The sequence below is a fragment of the Selaginella moellendorffii genome, unplaced genomic scaffold (genome assembly GCF_000143415.4).
Source record: "Selaginella moellendorffii unplaced genomic scaffold, v1.0 SELMOscaffold_7, whole genome shotgun sequence".
In the NCBI taxonomy this organism is placed as follows: domain Eukaryota; kingdom Viridiplantae; phylum Streptophyta; class Lycopodiopsida; order Selaginellales; family Selaginellaceae; genus Selaginella; species Selaginella moellendorffii.
The window spans coordinates 468,849-494,223 of NW_003314268.1; the positions used below are offsets into that span (position 1 = coordinate 468,849).

Below are 25,375 nucleotides of genomic sequence, written 5' to 3' on the forward strand. Positions count from 1 at the left end.
ACTGGGTAGGGTTCTAGGAGGAGAGAATGAGAACGGCGACGATCGCCCTCTGGCGAGCTTCCAGCTCGATTCACAGAGGTATGCAGCGGGCGGCGAGCGTCCCGCAATCACAGCCGGCGGCATTGCTCCATTGCCGGAAGATCAGCGAGGAGGCGCGGAAATATCGTGTGCCGACGCCAATGGCGGGCTGGGCGCGCGGATTTCCTCTTCCCAAGGGCGTCGAGCCTTCGTCCCGGGACTGGCGGAGGAAATCTGTGAAGGTAAAGAAGAATCGCAGATCTTTCTGTCCCTACACGATCAAAGCCAGGCGCGTGTACAGCAGGGTGAGATTTGAAGCTCAGGAGAGGCGGCTCAAAAGGGCTGCCGATCGCGAGGCTGCTGCCGCCGCTGCTGCTGCTGGAAACAAAGATGGAGGAGAGGATGCGCCCCGGATGGATCGAAGCCACAGCGAGCAGCATTTCTCCAGTAGAGCTGCTCCGGGCTTGGATTTCTACTCGAGGTTTGTCAAGCCCAGCGGACGTAACGAGCTTGTGCCGGCGGCAGTGGCACCACCCAACTTTCCTGCCTATTGCAAGCCGGTGGTGAAGAAGATCGATTCATGGAGAGCTCCGTGGACGCGGCCATTCAAGAAACCCAGGCAGGATTATCAAGTTGGAAGGCCGAGGCCACTGCCAAAAGCCGCTGCTCGAGCCGTGAGAAGCGATCGAGAGGTTGCGAAGGTGAAGGGCCGCGAGAAGAAACTCAAGAGGCTTGCTAGAGGAAAGATCGTCAATCCCAAGCAAAGGATGGAGTACACTTGAGAGAGGTAAGGTGGGACTTTCTCTTTTTCGTTTCATAGTGATAACTCTAAATTCTCGCAGATGGTGATGAAGATGGATTCAATTGTAGTAGTTATCGTAGTCGCAGTTAAACAAGATCTCATCATCGGCATCCACTCCGAGGCAGTCTGAGAGATCAATCGACGCCGGCTTTCCGCCACAAACAACAGAGATCTCTGTTCCTTGGATCGTGAGTGTCGAAGTCTGGCAGCTTGTTACAAAGTTGTGGCTGGCATCCCCGCACTGGAGCTCGTTGTTCTCGTACTGCAAGAGAACCTGGAGGTGGTAGCGGTCACTAAACCAGTTGCCGTGCGCGCGGCAAGTCACGTAGAGGTAATCTTCGCTGCTGTCGTAGTGGATATCCCGGCACTCGGTACTGTTGAAAGTTTTGACATCGCAGTTCTGCAAGCCACAGAGACGAGACAAGACGTCAAGAAGTGATGCGGTGATTATCAAGCATCAAACTTACAGCGCTAACTTGTTGGAGCACAGCTGCTGTCACGACGAAGGCCAGGATCGAAGTTTTCAAGGAGCCCAAGAACAAAGCCATCCTCTCGAGCTCGAAAGGTTTGCTGCTCTTGGTTTTTTATCCCTGGCCTCATTCTCTTTACGTGCGTCTTGAAGCAGGAAGACTGTGCGTTATAAAAGAATGCTAGAAACTCCGAAAAGAAGTTACTTGCCACTCGCGAAAATGCTACAGCCACATCTCGTCGGCCGCGTTCTCAGAGGCAGCGTACATGTTGTCGGAGCCAGCGATTTTCACGTCCAGGATCAGGTGAACTTTAGCTCCAAACCGCGCTGACAGTTCCTCGTTTGCAGCCATTCCGATTTTCCTGGAAGAACACGCTCGCGAGCTCTTTAGCCTGTGGAAATTAGCATCGTCCGAAGTTACCTGATGAGACCTCCATTCTTGCCAATGAGAATCTTCTTTTGAGAGTCTGTAGGCACGATTATCTGCTGCTCGATGCGGATGGAGCGGTCTTTTAAGATTTTCCACGAGACGTGCTTGTGGTGAAGATGATACGGTATTTCCTGGAAACAAATAAAGCGATCAAATAAATTCTTCTCGAGAATTTGCAAGAGTTTGCAAGTGTTACCTGGTGTACATTGTCAAGGACGTGCTCCCACACAACTTCTTTCGCCACTGCGATGGGACTCATGTCCGTCACGACACCCTTTTCTTCTTCCCAAGGCCTTGGTACTGCCTAGAACGAAGAAACAAAACGTATGAGCAAAACCAAAAGCGGAAAAAAGAGAAAAGAAAAGAAGCTCACTTTCTCTAAAAGGTACTCTTTTAAGTGTCTCACGCCGCTTCCTCTCAAGCCGGAGATCATGAAGACCCTGTGAGTTGAAACGTTGAAGAGATGGAAGTGACGAATTTTTTTGATACCTGTCGTATCCAGGGAGCGAGCCAAACTCCTGCGCCAGCGGCACTAACTCCCGCTTTTGGCGAATCAAGTCGACTTTGTTCAAGCACAAGATCCTCTTTTGCTTTGGATCCTTCTTCTCTCCTAGCTTCTCGATCAGTTTTCTCACTCTCTGGTCGGGGCTATCAAGCGAAGAACCACGTTTGAGTTGCTTCGAGGAAATGTATACGTCCTTACCGTTCTATTTGGCGATGAGCGTCCACCAGCACGATGAGAACTTCGCAGTGGCCAGTGACCATCCAGGCGCTTTGGACTCGGCTTTTCACGTCTCGTCTTACGGCCTGACCCTTCCAGCGCATCATCAAACCCGGAGTGTCGTAGAAAAGCTGCAACCGCCGAAGATAAGCTCCATATTCCTCAAGAAAAAGCATCAAAAGCTTACAACTTGCGTATCGTTCTCTGTTAAAACTCCGAGGATCTCGTTTCGTGTTGTGTTTGTCTTTCGAGAGACTGCCGACACCTTGGTTCCAACCTGGATTTGGATGGGAAGTGAAGAAAACATACGAAGAAGAAAGATAGAATCGCTTACCATGAAGTTTAAGAGTGAAGACTTCCCAGCGTTGGGAGCTCCAATTATCCCGACTCTCACGGACATTTGCTCGTCCAGTGACACAGATCCGATATCAGCCGAGCGATCGTCGATGGCTGCCAGTAGTGCCTTCGCTTGAGTCGCTCCAGAGACTTTCTCATCACCTTGAGCGGACGAAGACGTTGTGGCCGTGTTCAAATCCTCAATCATCTTCTCACGTTCCAAGCTAGCCCGCTGGTCATCTTCGTCCGAGACTTTCTCATCACCTTGAGCGGACGAAGACGTTGTGGCTGTGTTAAACTCCTCAATCATCTTTTCACTTTCCCAGCTAGCTGTCTGATCATCACCTCCCTTGATCACGATTTCCTCAAATGATTTGAAGTCTTCATCGTCTTCTTCCGAGCTTTCGAATTCGTTGCTCTCCATGAAGCTGTTTAGTATAGCAGTGCTCTCCGGAATCTCTTCTTCTCCTGTAGCGACAGTCCCACTTTCTTCTTGTGGGACGAGGCCTTTGTCAACCAAAGCTCTCTCAACTCTGTCCCGGTAAGAAGTCTTCCATCCTTCCACCTTCGCAGGAGGAAGATCAAGAGGCTCCACTACTCCGTCAACTTCCCTCTGGAGAGACTTCAAGGATTTTATCGCAGCTTCGATCAATTCTGTGCCTTGGCTCTTGGGCTTTGCCACAGGAACACTACCTTTCTTCTTTTTCTTCTTGAGTTTTTTCCCCGGCTCAAACTCTTCGTCGTCTTCTTCTTCTTCTTCCTCCTCTGTGTCAATGCTGGACGATTTTTCTTTGGCCTTTACGTTTGAGCTTCTCGAATCTTTGCTCTTGGTGACCTCCTGAGACTTCTTCGTCTTCTTCTTCAAATTCTCCCTTTCTTTCTCCAAATCCTCCGCTTTCTTCCTCGCGATCTTCGCATTTTCGATCCTCTCTCGTTCTGCCTTGCCCAGCAAAAGACCCGATCCATCTCTGAGAGGAAGTCTAAACTTATCCTTTCCCCAATCCACGAACTTCCTCCCATCGATCTCTCCCCTCTTATACTTCTTCTCTACTTCCCCTCTCTTCTTCAGCTGCTGCTCAGCAAACCTGGCCCTCGCGAGCTCCCTGACCCGCCGCCGCCGCTCCTCCAGCACCGGATTCTCGCGCTCGCTGTCCGACGCTCGCGATCCCAAGCTCCGCACGCCAATGCCCGTGAGAATCCTGCTGCCACTACCTCGGAGCGCGATCAAGCCTCGCCTCTCTAGCATCTGAAAATGCCAGTATCAAGAACCCTAAGATTTAGGGTTTAACCCCTTTGCTGGCGTAAGCAAGAGTTTTACACTGTTCTTCCGGCTCTTTCATTGTTCTTCCAGCAAAGAACACGACATAAATATGGTGTTCGAGCAAACAAACTTCGCGATGATGGCGATCAAGCTTATGTGCGCTCTTCTTTTTCTTCTCGTTTGTGGCACTGGTGAGTTACTCTTAGATCTCTCAAGCTCCTGGAACTAACATCAAGTTCGTCAGACTCGAGAGGAGTGAACGTCGAGTGGGATGTTCTAAACTGGACTACAGATGGTTACCAGGTTTGATCTTCCAGCTCCTTACATTCTTTGCTTCGTCGCAGTGTTGATGTGAATCGATCTCTTCCAGGCTCTAGTAACTCTGGATTCGTCTGGAGAGAAGAGCTTTTCAAAGCACGGATGGGCTTACGGCTGGACTTGGGCGAAGAAGGAAGTGATCTGGGAGCTCGAGGGAGCTAAAGTCCAGGATCAAGGCAACTGTACTCGCTTCATTGGAAACAAGCCTCTTGCTTGTGATCGCTCGCTTGTCCTGGTTCCAGCTGCGAAGAAGCGTGACAAAAACGAGAAGAAGGTTGTATCTTTCCTGGTCACCGTTGGCGAAGCAGGGATGAGCACTATCACGGTTGATCTTCCTAAGAACTTTACTTTGAAGCCTGGGTATCACTGTGGAGCTGTGAAAGAATCATCTGCGCATAAGAAAGGAGCTCTAAGTAAGAACTACGTGTTATTTTTGCTTGCAAAGTACCTGATCTGATACCTTGTTTGATGAACAGAGAGCTGGGAATCGCTGTGTGCTTGAGCCTCGCTTCAGATAGACTTAACGAGGCTTTCGTCTTCTAGAGGTGTTTTCTGGAATTGATTTCTCAACTGTCCACAAGCTGCATTTGCATCCAGGCCACGAGTTTGCCTCACCGAGGCATTTACTCGGCACTTAGCCAATGTTTCAACAAATGTCTGGACCTATGAATAACGAAAAACATCAAGATGTGTTTTAGAAAGCTTATAACGAGCTTACTGATTTTTGCCAAGGTCGTTGAAACAAAGAGTCCGCAACTGGATTATATGGAATGAGGTTGACATGATGGCTCATATCCCAGTGATGGAGAAGCTCTCCTAGTTCGAAAGCAAGCTCCTTAGAATCGTTTACGCCAGCTGAGGAAAAGCCAACAAAATGAATACAGTGCTCCAAAGCAAACTACGTTGGAACGAACCTAGAAGAGTATACTCGAATGACACCCGACGCCCTGTGATGCTGAAGTATTCTTTGCAATCTTCCATCAACGCATCCAGCGGATAGGACTTAGCGCTGGGTACAATTTGTTCTCTGAGGCGCTGATTTGGTGCGTGCAAGCTGTTTCGGTGGAAACAAACACAAGTATTAAAACCGAGGAATAGAGAGGAAAGATTGGTGTCCCACCTTACAGCTAAAGTGGACTGAAGCTTATGTGCCGCAAGTTTACGTATAGAGTTTGGAACACCAACGGTCGAAATGGTTATCATGCGTTGGCCGATTCCGATATCTTCGTTAAGGCATCGATGAGCGGCAAGAACTGACGCCATATTCAGCATTGGTTCTCCCATTCCCATGAAGACAACGTTGCTCACTCGCTGTTTGAAAATTTCCTCCATAACAAGGACCTGAAATAAAAATCATGTCGCACTCCAAGGTATATTGTGCGAACAAATAAAACCTGCTCGATAATCTCGTGTGGCTTCAAGCTTCGCGTAAAACCACCTTTACCAGTAGCACAGAAGGCGCATCGCAGAGGACAACCTACCTAGACAATTGCAAGGTTGTATGAAAGAAAAAAGGAGCTGGAAAAAAAAAACCTGGGATGAAACACAGACAGTAAGCCGATTGTTTTCTTCATCAGCTGGTATTCCCACAGTCTCTATTAAACGACTATCTTTAAGCTTGAGTAACACCTTAAAAGAAGCTAAATGTTAAAGACGATCTTTGCAAGAACGAGAGAAAAATGAAAACCTTGATTGTACCGTCTACAGAGTTGACTTTGTGATGAATTGGAGATCTTCCAACTTCCCATCCCTCGGAGATGAGTTTTTCTCGAAAGCCTTTCGATACTGAGCCACAAGCATTTTCCTCTAAGCATCCTGAAGGAAAAAAAAGCTTGAGGAACTTACAGTTTGTGAATTCTTGTATCTCAGCCTTGCGGACTTTGTAGAGAAGAAGATACATTTGCTTTCCTCGAAACCTCTTCTGTGAGTAACAAAGAAAATAAACACAGTGACAACGAATATTTCATGACGCTGGAAAACAATACCTCTCCCATTTCTTCACACAGATCTTGAAGCTGCTTCTCGGATTTCCCTAGCAGGAATTTCCGTGGACTGATGATCTTACCATCCTTCACCTGTACCTCCGGACGAGCCTCGACCTCGTTGATCTCCAACGCCTCGGCTGCCTGTGAGAAATTTCGGCGAGAAAGATTGCCGAGCCCGGCGCATTTTCCCAGTGGCGCACAGACCCTAACTCTCGCAGCAGAAGAAACGATCGAGAACGCTAGCCGGCTCTGCTGGAGCTCTATCGCCATCGCCATAGCCGCGCGCTTCATAAACCCATCATCCAGATAAACCCTAGAAAGATTCGATGGAATATTTTATGGCGGGGGGATAACTTATCTTGTTCTAGGGCTTCTAGAGAGGGCGAGCGAGGAATGGAGCTCTCGAGGTTCGTGCATTGGTTTCTCTGGTGGAGCTGGCTTCTGTGGGCGCCGCGATTCGTAATATCGCAGCCAGGGCGCGATTGCTTGATGCTGTGCTCGCAGAACATCACCTGCGCGTTAGAATGCGCGGCGTGTGACTTCGATTGCTGCAGCTCCACTTGCGATTCAGCTCGCCCCGGCGCTGTTTGTGATCCATTTTGCTATGTCTCCAGTCTCGATGTGAGCGATTGCTGCGTTAGCGCTCCATCGCCGCCTCCAACTCCGGCCCCCAGTATGTAGCACTATGGACTCCACTATTCCCTGGTAAAATTTTTTGTCATTTTATTCCTTCATTGCTTGATCATGGTTTGTTCTATGCTCATTTTTCTTCTTGGTTTTTTTTCTTTTGTTCTCCTGTCCGTATGCTTGATCATGATTTTGCTTGAAAGGCTTTCATCTTCTTTTGCTTGAACCAGCTTGAGAAGTTGTCATAGTTCTTTGAGTTTCTATCGTTGAGTTTGCGTGAAAAGTTTTCATTCTTTATATGTTTGTGTTCTTCTATGCAGTTATACCAGGGCCTGGAAACTGCAGCGTTATCGACATTCTTGCTGTAAACATCACGATGGTCGAGGGAGTGCCGTTCACTTTCAATATTGTTGCCATCGATTCGAGCTGCAGTGGATCGACTTGCTCGTGCACTACACCTTATGACGGATCGCCCAGCCTTTTTCAAGTACGTATCTTCGATTCCGGAACTGGATTTACTCCACCCAATACTGCCTGCAACGTGAGCGAGGGGTCCAGTTCTGGAGTATTTTCCGTGTCATGCCTTGCTCAAAATTCCATTGCAGATGCCAATGCTCAATACATCCTTTTTGTGACTCTCTTTTCCTATGGGTTTTGGGTGGTTCCTATCGGATTTTCGAGCCCGGCCATCACTATCATTTCCGGTATGCTTACAGTGTTATCCGTCCGCAGTTTTAATGTTTTTTCTTTTTCTGATTCTCAGGTCCTGTGTATGTTCCTGCATGTGTTGCTACATGGTCCAACAATAGCAGCACCTTCGTTGCTGGCACAATGGCTACGCTGCAGATAACTCAAAAAGACGCATTCAATAACACTGTTGGTGGAAAGACTGGACGAAGTGTACTATACAGCTTTCAGCTCGCCGTAATTGCCAACCCTGCCGTGAACACCTCGACGAGCTTTCCCAGTTTCAATGTCTCTGGTAACGCGACTGAAGGTTCTCAAACTGTTTCTTTCTATCCTACTACAGCCGGTAGATTCTACTTGCAAGTTGGAAATGGCACTCACGTTATCCAAAAGGCACCGTTCCGCTTTTACGTGGTTCCAGGTAAAAGGTTTTGTCAGCAACGTGTATTCTTTCTGATGTTCTTTTTTTAATTTTTCTTTTTGTTTTTTGGTCTTTCTTTGATATATCAGGTCCTCTTTCTATTAATGACAGTTCAGCTGTTTGGCCAAACGGAGTTAATTCCTTTGAGGCAGGGACTAATTCTTCTCTAGCAATATTACAACTCGATGGATTCAGCAATTCTATTCCAAATATGGAGCTACTTCTAAGCTTTTACTACTCGGATGGCAGTACACTGGCGCCTCTGAATGTAACAGTTGCTCCCCTCGAAATCGACACGGATTATATTGCTGCAACTTTTATGCCAATCCAAGCAGGCCAATATTATCTGCACGTTGGAAATGGATCACAAGAATTACAACTTTCACCCTTCACATTTTCGGTATTTTCAGGTGAATGTGTAAGTTGTCAATCAATCAACTGGGTAACCAGAGTTTATAATTTTTTTTGCAGGTTCAATTGCAGTGGAAAACTGCAAGGGTTCCTGGACGGGATTCAAGTCTACCTTCTATGCTGGAGAACGAGCTGAATTTAATGTGTTGGAGATGGATGGTTACGGCAATAATGTCAGCTTATCCACTGGCAGCTTAAGCTCGTACGACTTTTCTGTCAACGTGAGCACTGCGAGCGACTATCAACTGTTTGCGATGCCGAGCCTGGCTTTACTTCCTCCGGAGCTTGGATCAGCTTACAGGATCGTAACATTTTATCCTCAAGTTTCGGGAACATATTTGCTGAACGTTGGCAGCGACATCGTCAATATTTCGAATTCTCCCTTCTTATTCCGAGTTTTTCCAGGCATGTATATAAATATGTGGCCTTGCATCGTGAACTGACTTCCTTTTCTTTGCAGGTCCTATCAGCATACCGACCTGCATGGGGTTTTGGCCAAATGGCAGCCAATTTCAAGCGGGAGTGAATGGCAGTTTGCAAATCTTTAAGCGAGACAAGTACAACAATAGCGTTTATGACCCTTATGTTTTTATTGGTACGATAGTGAGCCTCTCGAGCGACATACCAGTAGGAAGCTTGCCGGATCTGGGAGTGCAAGTGCAAAACATCAACGGCACGGATTACAACCTGATGACTTTCATGTCAACTCTTTCTGGAGATTTTGCCTGTGAAGTTGGAAGTAGCACTGACACCATCACAAACTCGCCTCTTGGTTTTTTCGTGAATGCGAGTAAGTTTTTGCTAGTATATATCTCATCTTAAGTGGTTTGTTACTTCAGGTTCGGTGTCCACTTCCGCATGTCTACCATCGTGGCCGAAGGGCTTGAATAGATTTCCTGCGGGAACTGAAGCCACGCTTCACGTCCTACTCAAGGATGTCTACAACAACACCGTGAGCTCAATTACTGGCGGATATGATTACAATTTTCAGCTGTCAGCCGACATTTCTGGAAGTGCTAATAGTTCTCTAGGATACAACGTGAGCTTTGCCGATAATCCTTCTGCAGGCATTAAAACAGTCAAATTCTATCCGACCTTGGCCGGCAGCTACTGGCTGGGTTTGTGGAGTCCCAGTGCAAATCTAACAGGGTCACCTTTCCAGTTTACTGTTACAGCAGGTCTCTGAGATAATCTTTACATTTCGTACCTTCTTTTGGCTTATTGTGTCTTTTTTTTTTGTATAGGCTCTGTATCTGTTTGGAATTGCACAGCCTCCTGGCTTGGTGGCGTAAATGTTTTCGACGCGGGAACTCAAGCAGTTATCCAAATCCTTCTCATGGATGCGTACGGGAATAATGTCAGCTTGGCAACAGGAAGAAACGACTCCTACAACTTTGTTGTCGAAGTACAAGGCTATCCTGATGCTATAAACAACTGGAATGTTACGGTTGTTCCTCAGAACTTCTCCGGGTACCAGTCCGTAGTTTTCTTTCCGGTGGATGCCGGACAGTTCAACTTAAGGATTGGAAGCAAGTCGAAGAACATATCCGGGTCGCCGTTTCCATTGACTGTAAACCCAGGTACTACACTCTTTTTTACCGTATTATATATTAACAGTTAAACACAGGATTCTTGTCCGTGCCGGATTGCTCTGGCGAGTGGCTCAATGGTATAGAGTTCTACCTACAGAACACAACTGTGACATTCTTGCTCTATCCAAAAGATGTGTTTGGGAACGCTTTACCCAGCAATGGCCTCACCGCAGCAAACTTTACGGCGCTCGTTTATTTCCAATCAAACCTGAGTATGCTGGGAGTTCCAAGCTTGGCCGTGACACAGATGACGAACTACTCGCTGGCATTCAGATTTAACATGACCAAAGTTGGAAGATTTATCTTACAGATTGGAAATGCATCAGAAGACATTTCTGGATCGCCATACTTGTTCACAGTGACCACAGGTTTGAACATAACGTTCTTTGATGTTATGCTAATCACTTTTCCTACTTTTTGTAGACAACGTGGATCCTTCGAGAACCATAATAGATGGTACTGGGCTAAAGAACTCAACCGCTGGTGTCAAGTCGGAGTTTCTTGTCCAACTTCGCGACAGTGCAGGAAATACAGCATACGCAAACGCTAGTGACATGAGCGTCCGGTTTACGAGGTTCGGCCTTCCTATCAACGTAACAACTAACATTTCTATCGTTCCCAAATCGAGTGGTGCATTCCTAATCGCGTATGTGCCCACACTTGCTGGGGACTACAAGATTGTGACGCAGTGGAAAGGGCTCGTTCTAGGGGGAGGTCCTGCAATAAAAAAGAGCGTTCTTCCAGGTGAATATTTTTCTTGCACACTTCGTTTCTTGAACTGATGCCTTTCGTAAATGGTTGTAGCAAGTATATATGGACCGTGGTGCAGAGCTACGTATTCTGGGGTGTCACAGGGAGAAGCGGGCTTGACTACGAGCTTCCTTGTCACAACTTTCGACGCATTCAACAACACAATGCCGACGGGGCCAGTGAATATCTCTATAAAGTTTTCTCCGGCTGTCACCCAGGCCACAACCATCACCAACAATCGAAATGGAACGTATACTGTCAAGTGCAACGTCACAAAATCTGGGACCTACGGTGTGTTTGTTTACGCCGGATCGTTAACGCCGAGCAATCTCACCACTGGCAGCCCGTTCCAGATCACTGTTTCATCAGGTTCTACTTCTTTTTTCCTCGACGATTCAAGCCTGAGTGTGATTCTTCTTAACAGGTCCAATCGCGATATCTCAATGTCGCGGGGTGTTTATGGACGGAAATGTGATAAGTGAAGGCAGTGCGGTGAGATTCCTTCTCTTACTGCGAGACAAGTTCAAGAACAAAGTCTACCAGGTTCTAAATGAAACAGTCACTGCCATGTTTACGGCGTCCGTCTACACGACTGGTGGCGAGGGGCCGGTTTTCACGTCGGACATGACCGTCCAGCAGTTTGCTACATTTACTTACGCAAGCGACCAGGTGTTGATCGCTTTTACAATGACCGAGCGCGGGGATTTCAAGCTCCAAGTTGTCAGTGGCCTTACGAAGATAAACTCCGGAGTCCCGTATTATTTTTCTATCGTGCAAGGTAAGCATACCGTCTAGTGTTCTGTATGACATAACTCACGGCTTGCACCGTGCAGAAGCTCCGAGCGTGCTCAACAGCACCTTCAACGGAACTGGCATCATAGACTCCACTGCCGGGGACCTTACTACGATTTCCATCACGCTCAGGGACCACTTTGGCTATCCAGTCGTGACGGACACAAGCCTCATCGTCGTAAACGCTTCGTCAATGGACGACACCTTCTTTCTACTCGCGAAGGTTTTCGAGCTTCAAGCAGAAGATGGAAGGTACGTGTCGAACTACACCGCCACCGTCGCTGGCGATTACACGGTTTCCATTTCATGGTCGGATGTTCGTCTAGTTTCTTACAACAAGACCGTCTCTCCAGGTACTTCCTCGCATTCTTTCTAAAACTTACATGAGTTTTTCTCGTATCTCAGGTCCTCCTTTGCCAGAGCAGTGTGTCGCCAGTGGCGATGGTCTCTCGGGTGGCGAAGCTGGAACGAATCTAGAGTTCAACATCTCAGCATACGATCGGTTTCGCAATCCTTGTGCTCCCGGCGCCATCTCTTTCATCGTCCAGTTCGATCCACCGTTCGCAAGCGTGGCCGCAACTTGGGTTGGAGGCCAGGACTTCTCGGTGAATTATACCATCTGGAAGGCTCAAAACTACAGCATGACTGTCATAGCGGTGGGTTCCGACGCTCAAGTGCCACTCCCAGGCAGTCCTTTCCCTGTCACCATTTATCCAGGTAGTACTTCCAACTTTGCAAAGTTTCTCTCTTTTTGGTATAGCCGCGATGAAAAATTCTTCCTCCAGGGCCGCCGGACACGACCGTTGCTTATGTCACCGGCGAAGGGGTGTCAATTCTAGCATCGGTGCTTAAATGGAACGAAGTCGTGGTGATCATGGTGGACGTCTTCGAGAATCCAGTGACGGTGGACAGTTCTGGCTTTAAACTCAGTGTTACGGGACCTGGAGCTTCCACTTATCGGAGCTTCGTCCTTCTTTCGCCAGGGAAGTATCTTGCCTCGTACAAGGTCCCTTCGCAAGGATTCTACGCAGTCACGGTCTCGTACGAGGATCTCCTTCTTCCCGAGTGTCCGCTCAACGTATCTGTCGGCTCTGGTAACGCATTTTGCATCGGTCAAGTATTTGCGTTCTTCTTACTCTGCTCACTGCAGTTAAAGAGACAGCCAAAGATTTCAGAGCCACGATTTCACCTAACACCAGTCTACCTGCTGGAGAGGACGTGACCGTCACCATCTTTGCGAATTACACGACCAACAAGACGATGAAATTCATAGTCGAGTTGGCGTCGGAAGAGCTTACGGTGGGACTGATACCCGACGAACGCAATGGAAAGTATTCTGCGACCATCAACGCTACGCTCTCGGGCTCGTACATCGCTGACATTACCCTCTATGGTTCGCAAATCAAAGGGACATACACTCTGCAAGTCAAACCAGGTAAGTTGGTTTCTCTTTTTGAAGTTGCAAGCCAGTTTCTCAAAGCTTCATACCTCCAGGTGCTGTTCACGTTCCTCTCTGCGCTGTTATAGAGATGGCCGCAGAGAGCATAGCTACAACCGGGGTTCCAAAGCAAGTGAGAATCCAAACCAGGGATAAATTCGGCAACAATGCTTATAGCGACGTTGACGAGAATGGAAACACTGTGACCTTCGTCATGATCCTCTCGGGCCCAACCATGGAGGAGTTTTCGATGGACTACGTATCAGAAGGGATGTTCGTCGGTAACTTTGTGGCTCGCGAGCCCGGCATTTATGACCTCTCCATCATGGCTGGCCTTGTGGATATCAGCGGCAGCCCGTTCATGGTAACTGTGTCCTAGAGAAGAGGCTTGGAAATTTTGTCACGAGACAAGCACTTATTATCAGCGAAACTATGAAATCTTACAGCATACCGATCGACGATGGCGCTATATAGTTTCTACACTTGGTTTGTGCTGGTGCCTGCGCTTACGAAAAGCTTGGCCCATTTGTTACAGTCAGCGCCAGGCCCGTCCCCCTATACAGGAAAATCGTCGTCTGTAAGGTTGAGAATTCTTTGCTGAAATAAAAAGTAAGTTTCTATTGCTCCAACCTGGACTGAGTTGAGCTCGTAAGTTTGGCCACACGTACACTCGAGGTCCATTGCTTGGATGCAGGCTTCGGCGACCATGATCCTGCTAGCTTCGCCAACAAGAGTATCACCTGTGAGAGAACTTCGGTCAAAACTATGGCAAGTATTAATTTCTCGACCTTGGCCAAGGATAACGTCGCGACGAGTTCCTGACGTTGCCTTTAGCAGCGTGTTCAGATCATACGATGTGTAAGGTCCGTCTGTTAGTCTCCCTGGCCTGTGGAAACCTCGTGCTCGAGAGGAAAATCTTCATGAGAGTTTGAGAGTTTAGCACCTGATAATAGTGTACGGGAGTCCAGAGCTTCTCAAAAAATCTTCACCCATTTTTTTGTACTTGAGCACTCCAAACAGGTTCATGATACTGCGGTGCCCAGCATAAAAGTTGAAAAGGTTGGAAACGCAAAGAACTTGATCGAGCTTACTTCCACGGCAGCTGATCGCATTTTGTAACTCCAACAGACGAAACCAACACAAATCTCTGGATGGTTTTGGGAACTGCAGCAATGAGATTGCGTACTCCCATCCAGTCTGCTCGTGGAAAAAGATAAGAAAAGTTTTTTCTTCAAACCAAAGACGTACCACTTCAATCTAGCACCTGTTTGTTCCGGCGTATTGTCTCCAGCCCAGCGCTTGGATGGAAACGCGGTGGTTCCTGTGCAGCATAAAACATGAGTGACACCCTGCAGCCAAATGATAGTTAGATCAAGGTAGTCGTAGAAAAAAAAAGAGAGATCACCTCGAACATGGACGGAACAAAATCTTCTGGATTCCTTGTATCCCCAACAACAACCTGGTACAAATTTTATCGATGGTTTCACCAAGAAAAGATAGAGAAACAATTTTTTGAGAAGAGCTTGCAATACCTGTAGCTTATCGCCAAACAACGATCGAGCTTTCTCAGCATTTCTCAGCAGCGCACGAACTTCTACACCTTTCTCGAGCAAAGACGCGACCGCAAGCTGCCCTGAATGGAAAAACACAAAAGTTTCGTTCGGCAGCGAAGAAAAGAAGAAAATCTCGATAAGAACTCGCCTACACCACCAGTAGCGCCTACAACAAGCACAAGCTTCTGCGAATACCGCGAATCCGTAGCTTCTGGAGCTGGAGAAGCCGCGGCGGCTACCACACCGCGGGGCTTGCAAAACCCTAGGGAGCTGGAGCGCAATCTCTTTCCAGACCTTGTGAAGCCGAGAAAATCCAGGCGCCGAGACGCTGAAAAATCTCTGGAATTTCTCCCAATGTGAGCGCCACGGATTCTTGGCTGCGCGCCCAGCGCCACAGCCGCTAGCACAGCCATTCTCCTCACAATGGGAAACGAATATCCAGTTTTCAAACTAGATAAGCATCTTCAACACCATACAGAGAATATGCGTTTCCCGGCACTTTTTGAAATCCAACTTGTTTCTAGGGTTTAGTTTTAGGGCTGTGGCTATGGCGGAGCCCGCGAGAATGCCGATGAGCCCCCAAGTGATGGTACGTGTGTTTCCACTGCACTTGATCCATTCTTGAGCTGTTATTTGGCGTAATTCCAGTCGCTGTTGAGGAAGCTCTCAATCAACACTTGGTTGCGCGCGCACGGCAAGTTTGTGAGGCCGGAGCTCACGAAGAAGCAAAAGCAGGAGCTCAAGGAGTGCTTTGATTTGATTGATCTCGATGGCTCTGGTATGTTACTCTTTCCTCTTATAAAAATCTTCTTGAGCTTTAAAGATCTTCGATCACTAAGCGAACTCTACCTCTAGCATTTCTTTTTTTTTTTGCCAAAACTTTGTGACTGATCATAGACTGTCACTTACTTGTTCGATGACAGCATTTTTTTCTCAGGTGCCATCGACAGCGACGAGTTGCTGACAGCGTTCAACGTCTTGGGAATGCATGTCAAGCGGTCGGAAGTGGACAGAATGCTGGACGAAGTCGACGAAGATAAATCTGGTGAGGTCTGCATGAATTCACTCGCAGCATGACGAATCTGCCTGGATCACTTAAAGTTTTCTTGTAGGTGGAGTATCCTGAGTTTGTGCAGATCATGACCACAAAACTGGACTCCCAGTCCAAAGAAGACCTCGAAGAGGAAGGTTGGAGTTAGAAACTTGTGCATTCTCCACCTTGAAAAGCTTCGAGTTTTTGCAGCCAAGCCCAAGGTTCAGCCTCTCCCTTTCCAATTGCTAGCACAAGCGTATCGTCGAAAGAAGGTAGTGCCTGGCCCTCGTGCTTTCCTCTAACCTCTGAAAGCTTTCTAGCAGATGATGGAAGCCGTCATGGGAGGAGACAAAGCTGCTCAGCAACGTCTGAGAGCAAAAGCTGATGAAGCAGAGTCTGAACGCTTGGCTGTTCTTGCTGCGATGGAAGCAGAAAAACAAAATCCGGTAGGAAAATCATGTTTGTGTCTATATATCTCGCTCACCTTTCTTTTCACATAGGCTCTTGCGTACAAGGAGCCTGGACGAGTTGATCTTCAGCAGCAGGTTCTCTTTCCTCTTCCTTCAGCTTGTTTTTTCAGTCACCTGATCTTCGAAAATTCACGTCTTTCAACCTCTTCCAGAAAGCACAGCTTCGAAAGATGGGTACGTTCATCCGAACTCACGAATTGTTCACTAACACTGCTTTCGAGTTTTGTGTAGATGCCGGCTTTCCGGTCTACATTGCTGACAATATCGATCAGGACGTCAGAGATGCGCTCTTGGGTGTTCATGAAGTGCCGAAGTTCACCATCAAAAGAGAGAAACCTCCTCTTGTCAAATGTAAGAGCTTGTGATACGTGCGTAGCATGGGATAAAAGGCTTGCCCTGGTTCCAAACAGCCAGTCATCTGCCTTGTGGGAGGGAGCTAAGGCCGTTTACTCTAAGCCAACACATACGAGAAGTTTATCAAGCCGAGCTTATCGACGTGAAGAAACGTCGTGCTGCTGTAAGATATATAGACTGGACATACCTCTTACTTCATGATACTGATGAAACAAGGACGCAAATCGTTCCAGGTCCGCCACAGGCCAGTGCTGGAGCAGCAGATGATCCATCTCAAGGCTTTGAAATCCATCCAAGAGATTGCTGAGAGGAACAACCGGAGGCTCTTCCGTTCGGCTTCGAGGTGTGGCTTCGAGACGGCTGCTGGCAGCAACAAGTTCAACAAGGCGAAGTATTTCAGATCAGCGTCCAGCATGGAAACCAGATTGTATTGACTCAAATCACCCGAAAAGCTTTAGCAACCTCGATTCAAACCTGTAAGCTTTCCAGCTCGTTCTTTTTCTCGCAACTATCTTCACCATTGATGACGCTATCCACACTCCACTGGATTGTTTTTCCAGCGAAGATTGGAACCACTGTCCCCGAATCAAAGCTATACGCTGTTCGCACGCACCAAGGCCTCTTTACCAGCGTCACCGTTTTCTTGTTCGCGGGAAGACCGTTTAGGGGAACAATGGTAGGAAACGAGGCCTCTTCGAAAACCTGGGCGTAGAGAGGTAGAGCAACCGCGCTTCTTTGGCTCTTTTCTCGTGAGGACCAAGGAACTTTTTTTTGCTCCCGCTCGTAACAGCCTTGATCCTGGTTTTTGTTTTCGTAGCTTGTCCTGGTTTTTGTTTTCGTAGAAATCTCATTGAAAATCCAGCACAAATAAAAGACTTTCTCGCTTAAGAACTGGGAGACATAGAAGTGTGGTTGCAAGCCGCGCTGAATGATTGCGTTGCGATTGAGTAGCAAGTGCTGTGGAGTTACAGTAGCAGCCACATTTCCTGCGAGGCCGAGAGAAACCACGAAAGAAAATCTACAAGAAATCGCGTACCCGATGTAACGCTCTCCACAAATCGCGAGTAGTGATGTGCTCCATGACCACCTTGAGCTGTGGAAGCTTGGTGACGAGCAGCGAGAGAATTTTATCAACGAAAAGTTTCTCGCGATCAAAGATACCGACGCTGGTGTCCGCCACCTCACCGAGCTGCCCTCCTTTCATAAGAGTGAAGAATCGTAGCAAGCTTAAGAAGATTCCGTGCGGGATTATCTGGGATACGTTCGATCGGCGTGCGCATCTCTGGCGCTGCTCAATTCCGCGATTCCAGTTACTTCTCACTATGGATTCTAATTATGGTTCCGAAAAGGCGTGAGAAGAACAAGAGTAAGAACTGTAGCGCGAGCTAGACTCTAAATGGGCAGGAGCACATATAGATACTCTACTAATACTGAATCCTCGGAGTTAAAACGGTATCAAGCAGTTTTAAACGTCTGGATATGGGTACCCTAATAACAATTCATTAAAAACATTTTTTATTGTAGTTTGATTTAACATTTATATGTAAAACAAAATATGTGTCAAATTTCATAAAGGTGTTCTACAGAGAAGAATAACTCCATAAAAATTTTATTATTTCATTGAAGAAGGACTTGCAGAAAGTAGCATATATCTAGCATTTAGGCCATGTATTGAAAGAATGAATAAAGAAGAAGAAAGAGTGAAAATACAAAAGCTTTAGCATTTTGGAGCTCAAATAAATTATTGATATGATTGAGATATTAATAAATGAAAAGGCTGCAAGATGAATTTATACATTACATAATATATGATTATTTGTATTAGATGCCCATAAAACTTTGTTTGGAAATTTTGCTTCATAAATGACTAAATTACAATCATTTTGAACTGTAAAATATGTTGGTAAAAAACATTCAAATTTATTATTGCAATACTTATTTGAAGACCATAATAACTTCTCATTATATTTTAAAACTAAATTCCCATTATTTTGCAATTTTAAAATACAGTCAAACAAATTCATAAAGGAATATGACTTATCCCAAATTATCCTACTGTTTGAATAAAGTATAAGAATACAATTCATTTTTAAAATTAATATATTCCTACCATTAGGTGAAACTAGAAAACTATCACTATAAATAAATGAATCATAATATAAAATACTAGATCTTATATCACAAAATACTGATTTATCATCAAGACTCTTTATATTTAAAAATGTTGATAAAGAATTAGAATCATCTGTTTTTAGATTATATTTTAATATATATTTAGTGCCATCTTTTAGAAAAGAATCTGAAGAATATAAGTTTATAGTGTCTATTGTGAATGCTAATAAATTTGTTAAACCTCTTATTATTTTATCACCTGTAATAGTTGCACCTGTATTTTCTACAGAACATTTATCTTTGCATTGAATAAGTACTGAAACAATTCCTTTTGAAGTACTAACTTCAACCTCATCTCCATAAGTTGTAGAATAACTTTTATCTCTATTAATTTTTTTTAATAATTCATAAAACGCTGTAATAGCTTTACCAATATCATGTGGACTTAAATAGTTTGTTCTTCCAATTATAGGTTTCTTTGGAGCGATAATTTTATTTAATTGTAAAACCAATATAACTATAATAAGTACAGTTTTTATTAATCTAATTTTATCCATTTTAATAACATTGAGACATTTGTCAAATATAAATATTATCAAGAACTTGTGTCGAGAAGAAGAAGACAATGAAAAAATAAAAACAAAGATGAAAACAAAGACAAGAAAAACAAGTAAGATGAAATTGTGTTGAATACTATAATACAAAGTCTTAAAAACCTTACTTTTATAGCTCTGAAATCTGCTGGTCAAACCTCTAATTAATCGAGGAACTTAGTTTAGATATTAATAATGAACCATGCATCTGTATGAGAATTCTTTAGTTTCAAATCCCATGAGTAACATCGAAGCCATATGTGATAAAAATAAACTTATTGTATTAAAAAGTAGTAAGAATATTTCTATATTTGCTAAAGTCAATACGTTAAATTCAAGTTGTAATTCTTAAAAGAGGCATTATCTTGTTATAGAGTGTGATGCTTGGTGATAATAAAGTTCAAACCAATACATGTATCTCATCCCCCTGAAAAGTGTTTCCTCCAACTTGATTTTCTTAATCTTACTGAATTAATGATTTTGCTATTTTATTAATGAATATTTTACAACCTCCTTTGTTGTGGTGAAACCAGTGAGAGCTATACGCTCATTCGGCAAATATATATTAGCATAATAAATTTGATGTATTGGAATCTGTGTACTGAGGACAATCACTATTACATTAAAATTACCCAGCAAATACCAACTGTTTACCATTACCTCTCTTTTAGGTCAATCTCTCCTTTCAATGTCCCACCTCTCAATTTTCCTTGCACCATGCTATTGTAACATTATGACTCCAATCCACCTTGCTTTTTAAAATCCAAAGACTGTTCCCATTCCTTCTGGTTAAGAATACTCTCAAAGTCCACATTGGAAGAAAAATATGTTAAAATGAAAGACACTTTACAAATACGTCTTTTAGGCTAGTTCTTTGCACAATCCATGACCCCATAGAAGTAATTATTGTTGAGCTAATCATAGCCCATTTCTCTCTATTAGAAATTTAAAACAGAGAAAAGAATAAATTCTACACGTTGCATGTAGCAACACTTAGTTTGCTTATTCTTACTTATTAATCCAATTGATCATATAAAGTTTATAATTATAAGCATATTTGTAATTTATAAACCTAAGATTAATCTTATTGCATATCAACCATTAGATGATAGAATAGAAAAGAATATACTACAAAGGGTTAGAAAGTTTATAAATTATAAACATTTTTATAAATTATAAATATAAGATTAATCTAAATGAATAACAACCGTTAGATGGTAGAATATCCTAGAATATCCAAGCATATTCTAAATATATTCAACTATCCCAGTCCCCCTACAGATTTGCTTAAGCAAACCAAAAATGAGTAATTCAAAGCATTTAATTATAGACCACAAAACATAATTATGGTTCTAATTCTAGCCACTCAAACAATATCTAGTATATGAAAAAAAATTAATTTTTTTTAGGGGGGTTGATAATCAACTTATTGAACTAGCACTTGGAATGCTCATTTTCTTTTATAAGCTTGCATTGGCTGATCCATCTTTCCATAAGTTGTGCTTAGTTGCTATTAGTTTTGATAAACTATTTCACAAAGGCAAGGATCAATTTCTATTGCAGTTGGTTCTCAAGAAGCATAAAATCATTCATGCTGCTATTGCAAGAATCTCTGTGAGAAGGAGATTTTTCCAGTTAGTAAAAAGATTTTGGTAGCTTGTTAACAGTGTGTTAAAATAGGACATATGGCAAGAAAATCTCAACCTTGAAGCAAAAGTGTTTGATGAGCTTAAGAGTCAGCTCTACAAAGTGTTCCATAACAAATTAGACTGGCCAAATTGGGTGGACTACATGCCAATGTCCACAAGAGCTCTCAAGGAGCAGAACTCATGGCCAAGATTAACAGACTATGCAACTAGAGCACAAGAGGGTGGTAAGTATGCATGTTTCTTTGTCTCTGATTCCAATCAATAATGTTTTCGTATTTTAAAGGTCCAAAAGGGAGAAAGCCTGGTGCAAGCTGTGCAAAGAGGACAAAGACAGCAACATAGACTCAGCAAGCATTAAGGTGTAACAACATGGAAGGAGAAGACAATGGAGAGAATGAAGTACAACATAAAAAAAAAAGGAGATGATGAGGCATAAAGTGTGGCAGAAGATGGAGAGGACAGAATACAAAAGGACACACCCAGCACACAACATGGTAAAAAATATAAAAGACATGACTAGTCTCCTACATTTAAAAACACAATCTCAGTGAGAGAGTTGTGAGCTGGACCTAATGCTTCTATAAGTGGAGAGGAGGTATAACCAACACGAAAAAATGTGGTCCAAAGTTTGTTCTCAATCTCTTAGAAGAGAATGCCTTAACAAGTATGGCTATCACGATGGGGGAGCTTAGATATCTTGTCAACAAAGGTGATCTCATCAGAAAGAAGCTGGCTAAAACAATTTATGAAATCCATCCATACAATAGTTTTCAATAGCAGTTGAGAAGTGCGAACATCAAGTTTGCCCCGTCGAGTGGGCACAAAAGATACAACCCATTGCGCTGATGATTATCACAGTTGGCATAGCCACACTGCAAATCATTGATGCTAGCCAAGGGGCTTGAGAGACAGCTCTAACAATCGTTTGCTCAGCTCGGCTTGGGGATTGGGGAGCTCTGAGGCGGCTGTGGGAAAATCCATCGCCATTGCATGGGGGAAGAACAGATTTCTAGAATTCTTTGGTCAATGACAGAAGGCGGGTTTGCGACAGCTGGTACGTGCATGCAAGTAGGGCTCCATTGCTCCTCCCACCACGAACGATTCTCTCGATATTCTCTTGGACATATGCGCTGCGAATACAGTGCTTACAGGGAGGCAGACGAATTGCATGCGAGTCTTCTCTAGAAATTTCACCCATGCTATGCCAGATGTGATCATTTGTGCCTAACCCACCAAAACATCCACAAAAAGTTTCACGTAACCATGTCTGGCCTAAACTTAAAATGCGAAGTTGGTTGGGAAACAGTTGTTTATTATGCCGCTCTCCAAGAGTAACATCCACAGAATTTAACGTGGACGGTCGTAGAGCTTTCTTATGGTTCTTGGGGCAATGGAGCTCGACGAGGCACTGAGCAAGTTGATTGACAAGTTTTCTCTTGCTTTTGTTTCTCCCAGATGATGTTCCACAAGCTGCTCATTCATCCATAATTGATGAAGCCCAGCAAGCGAAGATGAACTAGGTGCGATTCGATTTGTAACCATTTCTATAGCTTTTGTGTTCTTCGCCACGCAGGCTTCAATGTGGAGAAGATCAAAGCAATTATCACTTGTGATTTCTCTCACTTTCGATGTCCGATTGTGAGGTGACGTCCGAGTGAGCGCGCATCACCCCAAGAATCATCAGCTTAACGCGTCAACCCCATCGTGAGGTTCTCGTATGTGTTGGCTCAGAGTGAATGGTCTTATCTCCCAGGTGATTGAACCCACGGTATGACACATCACAACTTACATCTGACAAGAGGAGGTTTCTCTCTTTTTGATGGTGAACTTCGGTACTTCATGAACCCCCAAGAGCGCATCCCGAACATCCTGGTTGATAGTGTCAGCAAACCAGAAAGCCAGCATCTATACAAAATTCGAAAGCATTGTTGGTAAACACTTCGTGAGTTTGGATGAACGTACCCATCTTTCGAAGTGCTTTCTGGAAGAGGTTTAAAGACGTGATCAGGTGGCTGCAAATACAAGCTGAAGAAAGAGGATGCTGAAGATCAATCCGTCCAGGCTCCTTGTACGCGACAGCCTATGTAAAAAGACTATGTGAGCCTATCATCTGATAGAGAACTTCAAGGTTAGAGGACTACCTATACGCCAATTAGAAAGAGAGGCTGAATGGAAAAGGAACAAGTTTCTAACCAGTTTTGTAGTCATGATCTGCAAGCTCGGGATAACAAAACCAAAAACTAAAAGAGAAAAACTTCAGTAATTCAGAAAGTCGCCATGCTGCGAGTGAATACATGCAGACCTTACCACATCTTTCTTCATCGGCTTCGTCCAGCATTCTGTCCACTTCCGATCGCTTGACATGCATTCTCAAGACATTGAAGGCTGTCAGCAATTCGTCGCTGTCGATGGCACCTAAGAAAAAAAACTTCGCAAAAGAGAGAAATAAACTGTCTTTGTGATCGATCTTTCAGCTCAGCTCGTATGCCTCATGCGCAAAGATTTTTGTCAGAAGAAATAAAAAGCGAGAAGAACATTTTCAGATCATCGTCCAGCATGAAAACAGGATTGTACTGACTCAAATCACCCCAAAGCTTGAGCAACCTCGATTCAAACCTGTAAGCTGTCCAGCTCGTTCTTTTTCTCGCAACTATCTTCACCATTGATGACGCTCTCGACACTCCACTGGATTGTTTTTCCAGCGCAGATTGGAACCACTGTCCCCGAATCAAAGCTATACGCTGTTGGCACGCACCAAGGCGTCTTTACCAGCGTCACAGTTCCCTTGTTCGCGGGAAGGCCGTAGAAGTTTGGACCGTTTAAGCTTGTAAACGCTTCCAGCATGTCGAGAGCTCCGGCCTGGAAACATATCAACTCAAGAACAATGCTAGGAAAAAGAGAAAGAAAGGAATCGAGACTTGCCTCTTCGAAAACTTGAGCGTAGAGAGGTAGAGCAACCGGAGCACTGTAAATTCCAGCACACCCGCAGGACGCTTCTTTGGCTCTTTTCTCGTGAGGAGCACTGTCGGTACCAAGGAAGTATTTTTTGCTCCCGCTCGTAACAGCCTTGATCAGTGCTTGTCCTGGATTTTGTTTTTGTAGAAAACTCATTGAAAATCCAACACAGATAAAAGCAAAAGAACAACTTACTGTGATGTTCTCGCTTAAGAACTGGGAGACAATAAAAGTGTGGTTGCAAGCCGCCCTGAAAGATTGCGTTGCGATTGAGTAGCAAGTGCTGTGGAGTTACAGTAGCAGCCACATTTCCTGGGAGATTGAGAGAAACAATGAAAGAAAATCTACAAGAAATCGCGTACCTGAAGTAACGCTTTCCACAAACTCCACGGCATCGCGAGTAGTGATGTGCTCCATGACCACCTTGAGCTGTGGAAGCTTGGTGACGAGCGGCGAGAGGATTGTATCGATGAAAACTTTCTCGCGATCAAAGATATCGACGCTTGTGTCCACCACCTCTCCGTGCACCTAGAAAAGCTGGAGGTCATGCCTTAGCAAATCAAAGAGTAAGAACCAAAAACGAACAGAGTTACCAGTAGAGGCAAGGAACTCCTCGCCATTTCTTCCAAGACTGGCATACATTTTCCAAACAAATCCGTCACTCCAGCTTGCGAGTTTGTAGTCGCGCCAGCGGGGTAAAGCTTCACGGCAAAAACAGCTCCACTCTTCTCTACAATTTTTTTTTGTCTCTTCTAAGAATCAAATAGAATGTGGAAGAAGGAACTTACTTGCAAGCTTGATCTCCGAGGTGGTAGTGTGATCGGTGAGATAGAGGGTCATCAAGGGGGTGAAAGTGGAATCCGGTGGAAGAGCTTTCAAGATTCGTTCTCTGTAAGCCAGCGCTTGAGGAAGTGTGGTAATGGGAGGCTTCAAATTGGGCATTACAATAGCGCGCTTGAACACACTCGCACTGCTCGAAGAAAAGAAAGAAAGAGCGCTCAATCAAACCAAATCCAATCGAGGAGAGAAAGAATTCTACCTGTGCGGCGCTACAGATGCAAGGCCATTGCCGTCTCGCAGGTGAAGATGCCAATCATCGGGCTGGACGATCGACAGTCGCAAAGAATCCATTGGAAGGAAATGAACCCTAAAACCCTAAAACCCAAAAAAACATTCACAAGAAGTTTTAAAACTTCAAATTGCGGTTATGATCATAATGCCCATAACAAAACATACCATCACATATTTAATGTCAATGGGATAAATCACACTTTTATATGTTTTGTGATAAGAATTAAACAAGTAATAGATGTTAGCCTAAATTTGCCTTCTTTTTTCCTCCAAAAGATTGCAATACAAAAGCATGAATAAAACTATATAGTCACTATACAAATATGCTATTGCATTCATATTTCAAATATAATAAGCGCATAACAATATAATAGTAAACATAATTGCATTATTACATTGGGTTTTGGTTGTGCTTACTTTTGCTATATGCTTCATCACCTTTCAATCAATTAAAAAAAAAAATTGGTTAGTTACTTTGCATTGAAGTACTCAAGCATTGCAAGTATAAGCATATCTCAAGCTTCAAA

At 44.5% G+C, this 25,375-nt stretch overlaps 8 protein-coding genes across 11 annotated transcripts; 3 read left to right on the top strand and 5 right to left on the bottom strand.

Moving 5' to 3' along the window:
* Position 1: 1 nt before the first annotated feature.
* LOC9652713 lies at positions 2-1,481 on the top strand. 3 transcript variants are annotated; one of them, XM_024671468.1, is made up of 4 exons: positions 2-805; positions 861-1,151; positions 1,219-1,385; positions 1,446-1,481. In XM_024671468.1, exon 1 carries the CDS (start codon positions 27-29, stop codon positions 798-800), a length of 774 nt encoding a protein of 257 aa, XP_024527236.1. In that variant the 5' UTR covers positions 2-26; the 3' UTR covers positions 801-805; positions 861-1,151; positions 1,219-1,385; positions 1,446-1,481. The 3 variants fall into 3 exon arrangements, with proteins under 3 accessions (XP_024527236.1, XP_024527235.1, XP_024527234.1); XM_024671467.1 differs by having other exon boundaries at positions 2-810; positions 861-1,385; XM_024671466.1 differs by having other exon boundaries at positions 861-1,385.
* On the bottom strand, positions 970-4,052 carry LOC9652268 (GTP-binding protein ERG). Its single transcript, XM_024671464.1, has 9 exons — positions 2,775-4,052; positions 2,628-2,717; positions 2,423-2,571; positions 2,209-2,367; positions 2,093-2,159; positions 1,916-2,023; positions 1,711-1,850; positions 1,288-1,651; positions 970-1,220 (listed from the first exon to the last, which is right to left on the bottom strand). The coding sequence occupies exons 1-8, from the start codon at positions 4,020-4,022 to the stop codon at positions 1,513-1,515; spliced, it is 2,100 nt and encodes a 699-aa protein (XP_024527232.1). The 5' UTR covers positions 4,023-4,052; the 3' UTR covers positions 970-1,220; positions 1,288-1,512.
* A 125-nt stretch (positions 4,053-4,177) lies between these two features.
* LOC9652714 (probable dual-specificity RNA methyltransferase RlmN) lies at positions 4,178-6,646 on the bottom strand. Of its 2 annotated transcripts, none has more exons than XM_002966434.2 (10): positions 6,341-6,646; positions 6,201-6,276; positions 6,043-6,140; positions 5,889-5,984; positions 5,750-5,836; positions 5,476-5,696; positions 5,270-5,409; positions 5,074-5,210; positions 4,816-5,018; positions 4,178-4,744 (listed from the first exon to the last, which is right to left on the bottom strand). In XM_002966434.2, exons 1-9 carry the CDS (start codon positions 6,629-6,631, stop codon positions 4,866-4,868), a joined length of 1,299 nt encoding a protein of 432 aa, XP_002966480.2. In that variant the 5' UTR covers positions 6,632-6,646; the 3' UTR covers positions 4,178-4,744; positions 4,816-4,865. The 2 variants fall into 2 exon arrangements, with proteins under 2 accessions (XP_002966480.2, XP_024527233.1); XM_024671465.1 differs by having other exon boundaries at positions 4,804-5,018.
* Positions 6,647-6,733: 87 nt separating this feature from the next.
* LOC9652715 lies at positions 6,734-12,019 on the top strand. Its single transcript, XM_024671462.1, has 13 exons — positions 6,734-7,013; positions 7,288-7,671; positions 7,731-8,075; positions 8,165-8,485; positions 8,547-8,891; positions 8,947-9,276; positions 9,326-9,664; positions 9,731-10,066; positions 10,114-10,446; positions 10,502-10,822; positions 10,883-11,197; positions 11,253-11,606; positions 11,662-12,019. The coding sequence occupies exons 1-13, from the start codon at positions 6,734-6,736 to the stop codon at positions 11,994-11,996; spliced, it is 4,338 nt and encodes a 1,445-aa protein (XP_024527230.1). The 3' UTR covers positions 11,997-12,019.
* A 1,427-nt stretch (positions 12,020-13,446) lies between these two features.
* On the bottom strand, positions 13,447-15,024 carry LOC9652269 (protein TIC 62, chloroplastic). Its single transcript, XM_024671191.1, has 9 exons — positions 14,760-15,024; positions 14,591-14,691; positions 14,464-14,517; positions 14,323-14,407; positions 14,150-14,255; positions 14,002-14,088; positions 13,847-13,944; positions 13,689-13,798; positions 13,447-13,613 (listed from the first exon to the last, which is right to left on the bottom strand). Exons 1-9 carry the CDS (start codon positions 15,022-15,024, stop codon positions 13,536-13,538), a joined length of 984 nt encoding a protein of 327 aa, XP_024526959.1. The 3' UTR covers positions 13,447-13,535.
* Positions 15,025-15,307: 283 nt separating this feature from the next.
* On the top strand, positions 15,308-17,356 carry LOC9652716. Its single transcript, XM_024671331.1, has 11 exons — positions 15,308-15,389; positions 15,535-15,661; positions 15,724-15,799; positions 15,855-15,916; positions 15,968-16,090; positions 16,145-16,189; positions 16,267-16,288; positions 16,346-16,465; positions 16,525-16,631; positions 16,702-16,944; positions 17,029-17,356. The coding sequence occupies exons 2-10, from the start codon at positions 15,596-15,598 to the stop codon at positions 16,900-16,902; spliced, it is 822 nt and encodes a 273-aa protein (XP_024527099.1). The 5' UTR covers positions 15,308-15,389; positions 15,535-15,595; the 3' UTR covers positions 16,903-16,944; positions 17,029-17,356.
* LOC112345113 (dihydroorotase, mitochondrial-like) lies at positions 16,937-17,748 on the bottom strand. Its single transcript, XM_024671192.1, has 2 exons — positions 17,654-17,748; positions 16,937-17,486 (listed from the first exon to the last, which is right to left on the bottom strand). The coding sequence occupies exons 1-2, from the start codon at positions 17,746-17,748 to the stop codon at positions 16,937-16,939; spliced, it is 645 nt and encodes a 214-aa protein (XP_024526960.1).
* Positions 17,749-23,307: 5,559 nt separating this feature from the next.
* Positions 23,308-24,918, bottom strand: LOC9652270 (dihydroorotase, mitochondrial). Its single transcript, XM_024671580.1, has 7 exons — positions 24,817-24,918; positions 24,566-24,747; positions 24,371-24,507; positions 24,140-24,305; positions 23,973-24,089; positions 23,745-23,905; positions 23,308-23,681 (listed from the first exon to the last, which is right to left on the bottom strand). The coding sequence occupies exons 1-7, from the start codon at positions 24,906-24,908 to the stop codon at positions 23,433-23,435; spliced, it is 1,104 nt and encodes a 367-aa protein (XP_024527348.1). The 5' UTR covers positions 24,909-24,918; the 3' UTR covers positions 23,308-23,432.
* Positions 24,919-25,375: the final 457 nt, after the last annotated feature.

What these genes read in the sequence shown, in the direction of transcription:
- LOC9652713 (XM_024671467.1), top strand. Translation starts at nt 27, where the DNA reads ATGAGAACGGCGACGATCGCCCTCTGGCGAGCTTCCAGCTCGATTCAC.
- LOC9652268 (XM_024671464.1), bottom strand. Translation starts at nt 4,022, where the DNA reads ATGCTAGAGAGGCGAGGCTTGATCGCGCTCCGAGGTAGTGGCAGCAGG. An exon ending in AAGAGTACCTTTTAGAGAAA is followed by an intron (nt 2,024 to 2,092) that starts GTGAGCTTCTTT and finishes TCTTCGTTCTAG; the next exon opens with GCAGTACCAAGGCCTTGGGA. An exon ending in TCCTTGACAATGTACACCAG is followed by an intron (nt 1,851 to 1,915) that starts GTAACACTTGCA and finishes ATTTGTTTCCAG; the next exon opens with GAAATACCGTATCATCTTCA.
- LOC9652714 (XM_002966434.2), bottom strand. Translation starts at nt 6,631, where the DNA reads ATGAAGCGCGCGGCTATGGCGATGGCGATAGAGCTCCAGCAGAGCCGG. An exon ending in CTGTAGACGGTACAATCAAG is followed by an intron (nt 5,985 to 6,042) that starts GTTTTCATTTTT and finishes GCTTCTTTTAAG; the next exon opens with GTGTTACTCAAGCTTAAAGA. An exon ending in CTGTCTGTGTTTCATCCCAG is followed by an intron (nt 5,837 to 5,888) that starts GTTTTTTTTTTC and finishes GCAATTGTCTAG; the next exon opens with GTAGGTTGTCCTCTGCGATG.
- LOC9652715 (XM_024671462.1), top strand. Translation starts at nt 6,734, where the DNA reads ATGGAGCTCTCGAGGTTCGTGCATTGGTTTCTCTGGTGGAGCTGGCTT. An exon ending in CCGCTTTTACGTGGTTCCAG is followed by an intron (nt 8,076 to 8,164) that starts GTAAAAGGTTTT and finishes TTGATATATCAG; the next exon opens with GTCCTCTTTCTATTAATGAC. An exon ending in TTATTTTTCTATCGTGCAAG is followed by an intron (nt 11,607 to 11,661) that starts GTAAGCATACCG and finishes TGCACCGTGCAG; the next exon opens with AAGCTCCGAGCGTGCTCAAC.
- LOC9652269 (XM_024671191.1), bottom strand. Translation starts at nt 15,024, where the DNA reads ATGGCTGTGCTAGCGGCTGTGGCGCTGGGCGCGCAGCCAAGAATCCGT. An exon ending in CAATACGCCGGAACAAACAG is followed by an intron (nt 14,256 to 14,322) that starts GTGCTAGATTGA and finishes TTCCACGAGCAG; the next exon opens with ACTGGATGGGAGTACGCAAT. An exon ending in TGCGATCAGCTGCCGTGGAA is followed by an intron (nt 14,089 to 14,149) that starts GTAAGCTCGATC and finishes TGGGCACCGCAG; the next exon opens with TATCATGAACCTGTTTGGAG.
- LOC9652716 (XM_024671331.1), top strand. Translation starts at nt 15,596, where the DNA reads ATGCATGTCAAGCGGTCGGAAGTGGACAGAATGCTGGACGAAGTCGAC. An exon ending in AAGCGTATCGTCGAAAGAAG is followed by an intron (nt 15,917 to 15,967) that starts GTAGTGCCTGGC and finishes GCTTTCTAGCAG; the next exon opens with ATGATGGAAGCCGTCATGGG. An exon ending in GAGTTGATCTTCAGCAGCAG is followed by an intron (nt 16,190 to 16,266) that starts GTTCTCTTTCCT and finishes AACCTCTTCCAG; the next exon opens with AAAGCACAGCTTCGAAAGAT.
- LOC112345113 (XM_024671192.1), bottom strand. Translation starts at nt 17,748, where the DNA reads ATGCGCACGCCGATCGAACGTATCCCAGATAATCCCGCACGGAATCTT. An exon ending in TATGAAAGGAGGGCAGCTCG is followed by an intron (nt 17,487 to 17,653) that starts GTGAGGTGGCGG and finishes GATTTCTTGTAG; the next exon opens with ATTTTCTTTCGTGGTTTCTC.
- LOC9652270 (XM_024671580.1), bottom strand. Translation starts at nt 24,908, where the DNA reads ATGGATTCTTTGCGACTGTCGATCGTCCAGCCCGATGATTGGCATCTT. An exon ending in GCATCTGTAGCGCCGCACAG is followed by an intron (nt 24,748 to 24,816) that starts GTAGAATTCTTT and finishes TTCTTCGAGCAG; the next exon opens with TGCGAGTGTGTTCAAGCGCG. An exon ending in CTCGGAGATCAAGCTTGCAA is followed by an intron (nt 24,508 to 24,565) that starts GTAAGTTCCTTC and finishes AAAAAATTGTAG; the next exon opens with AGAAGAGTGGAGCTGTTTTT.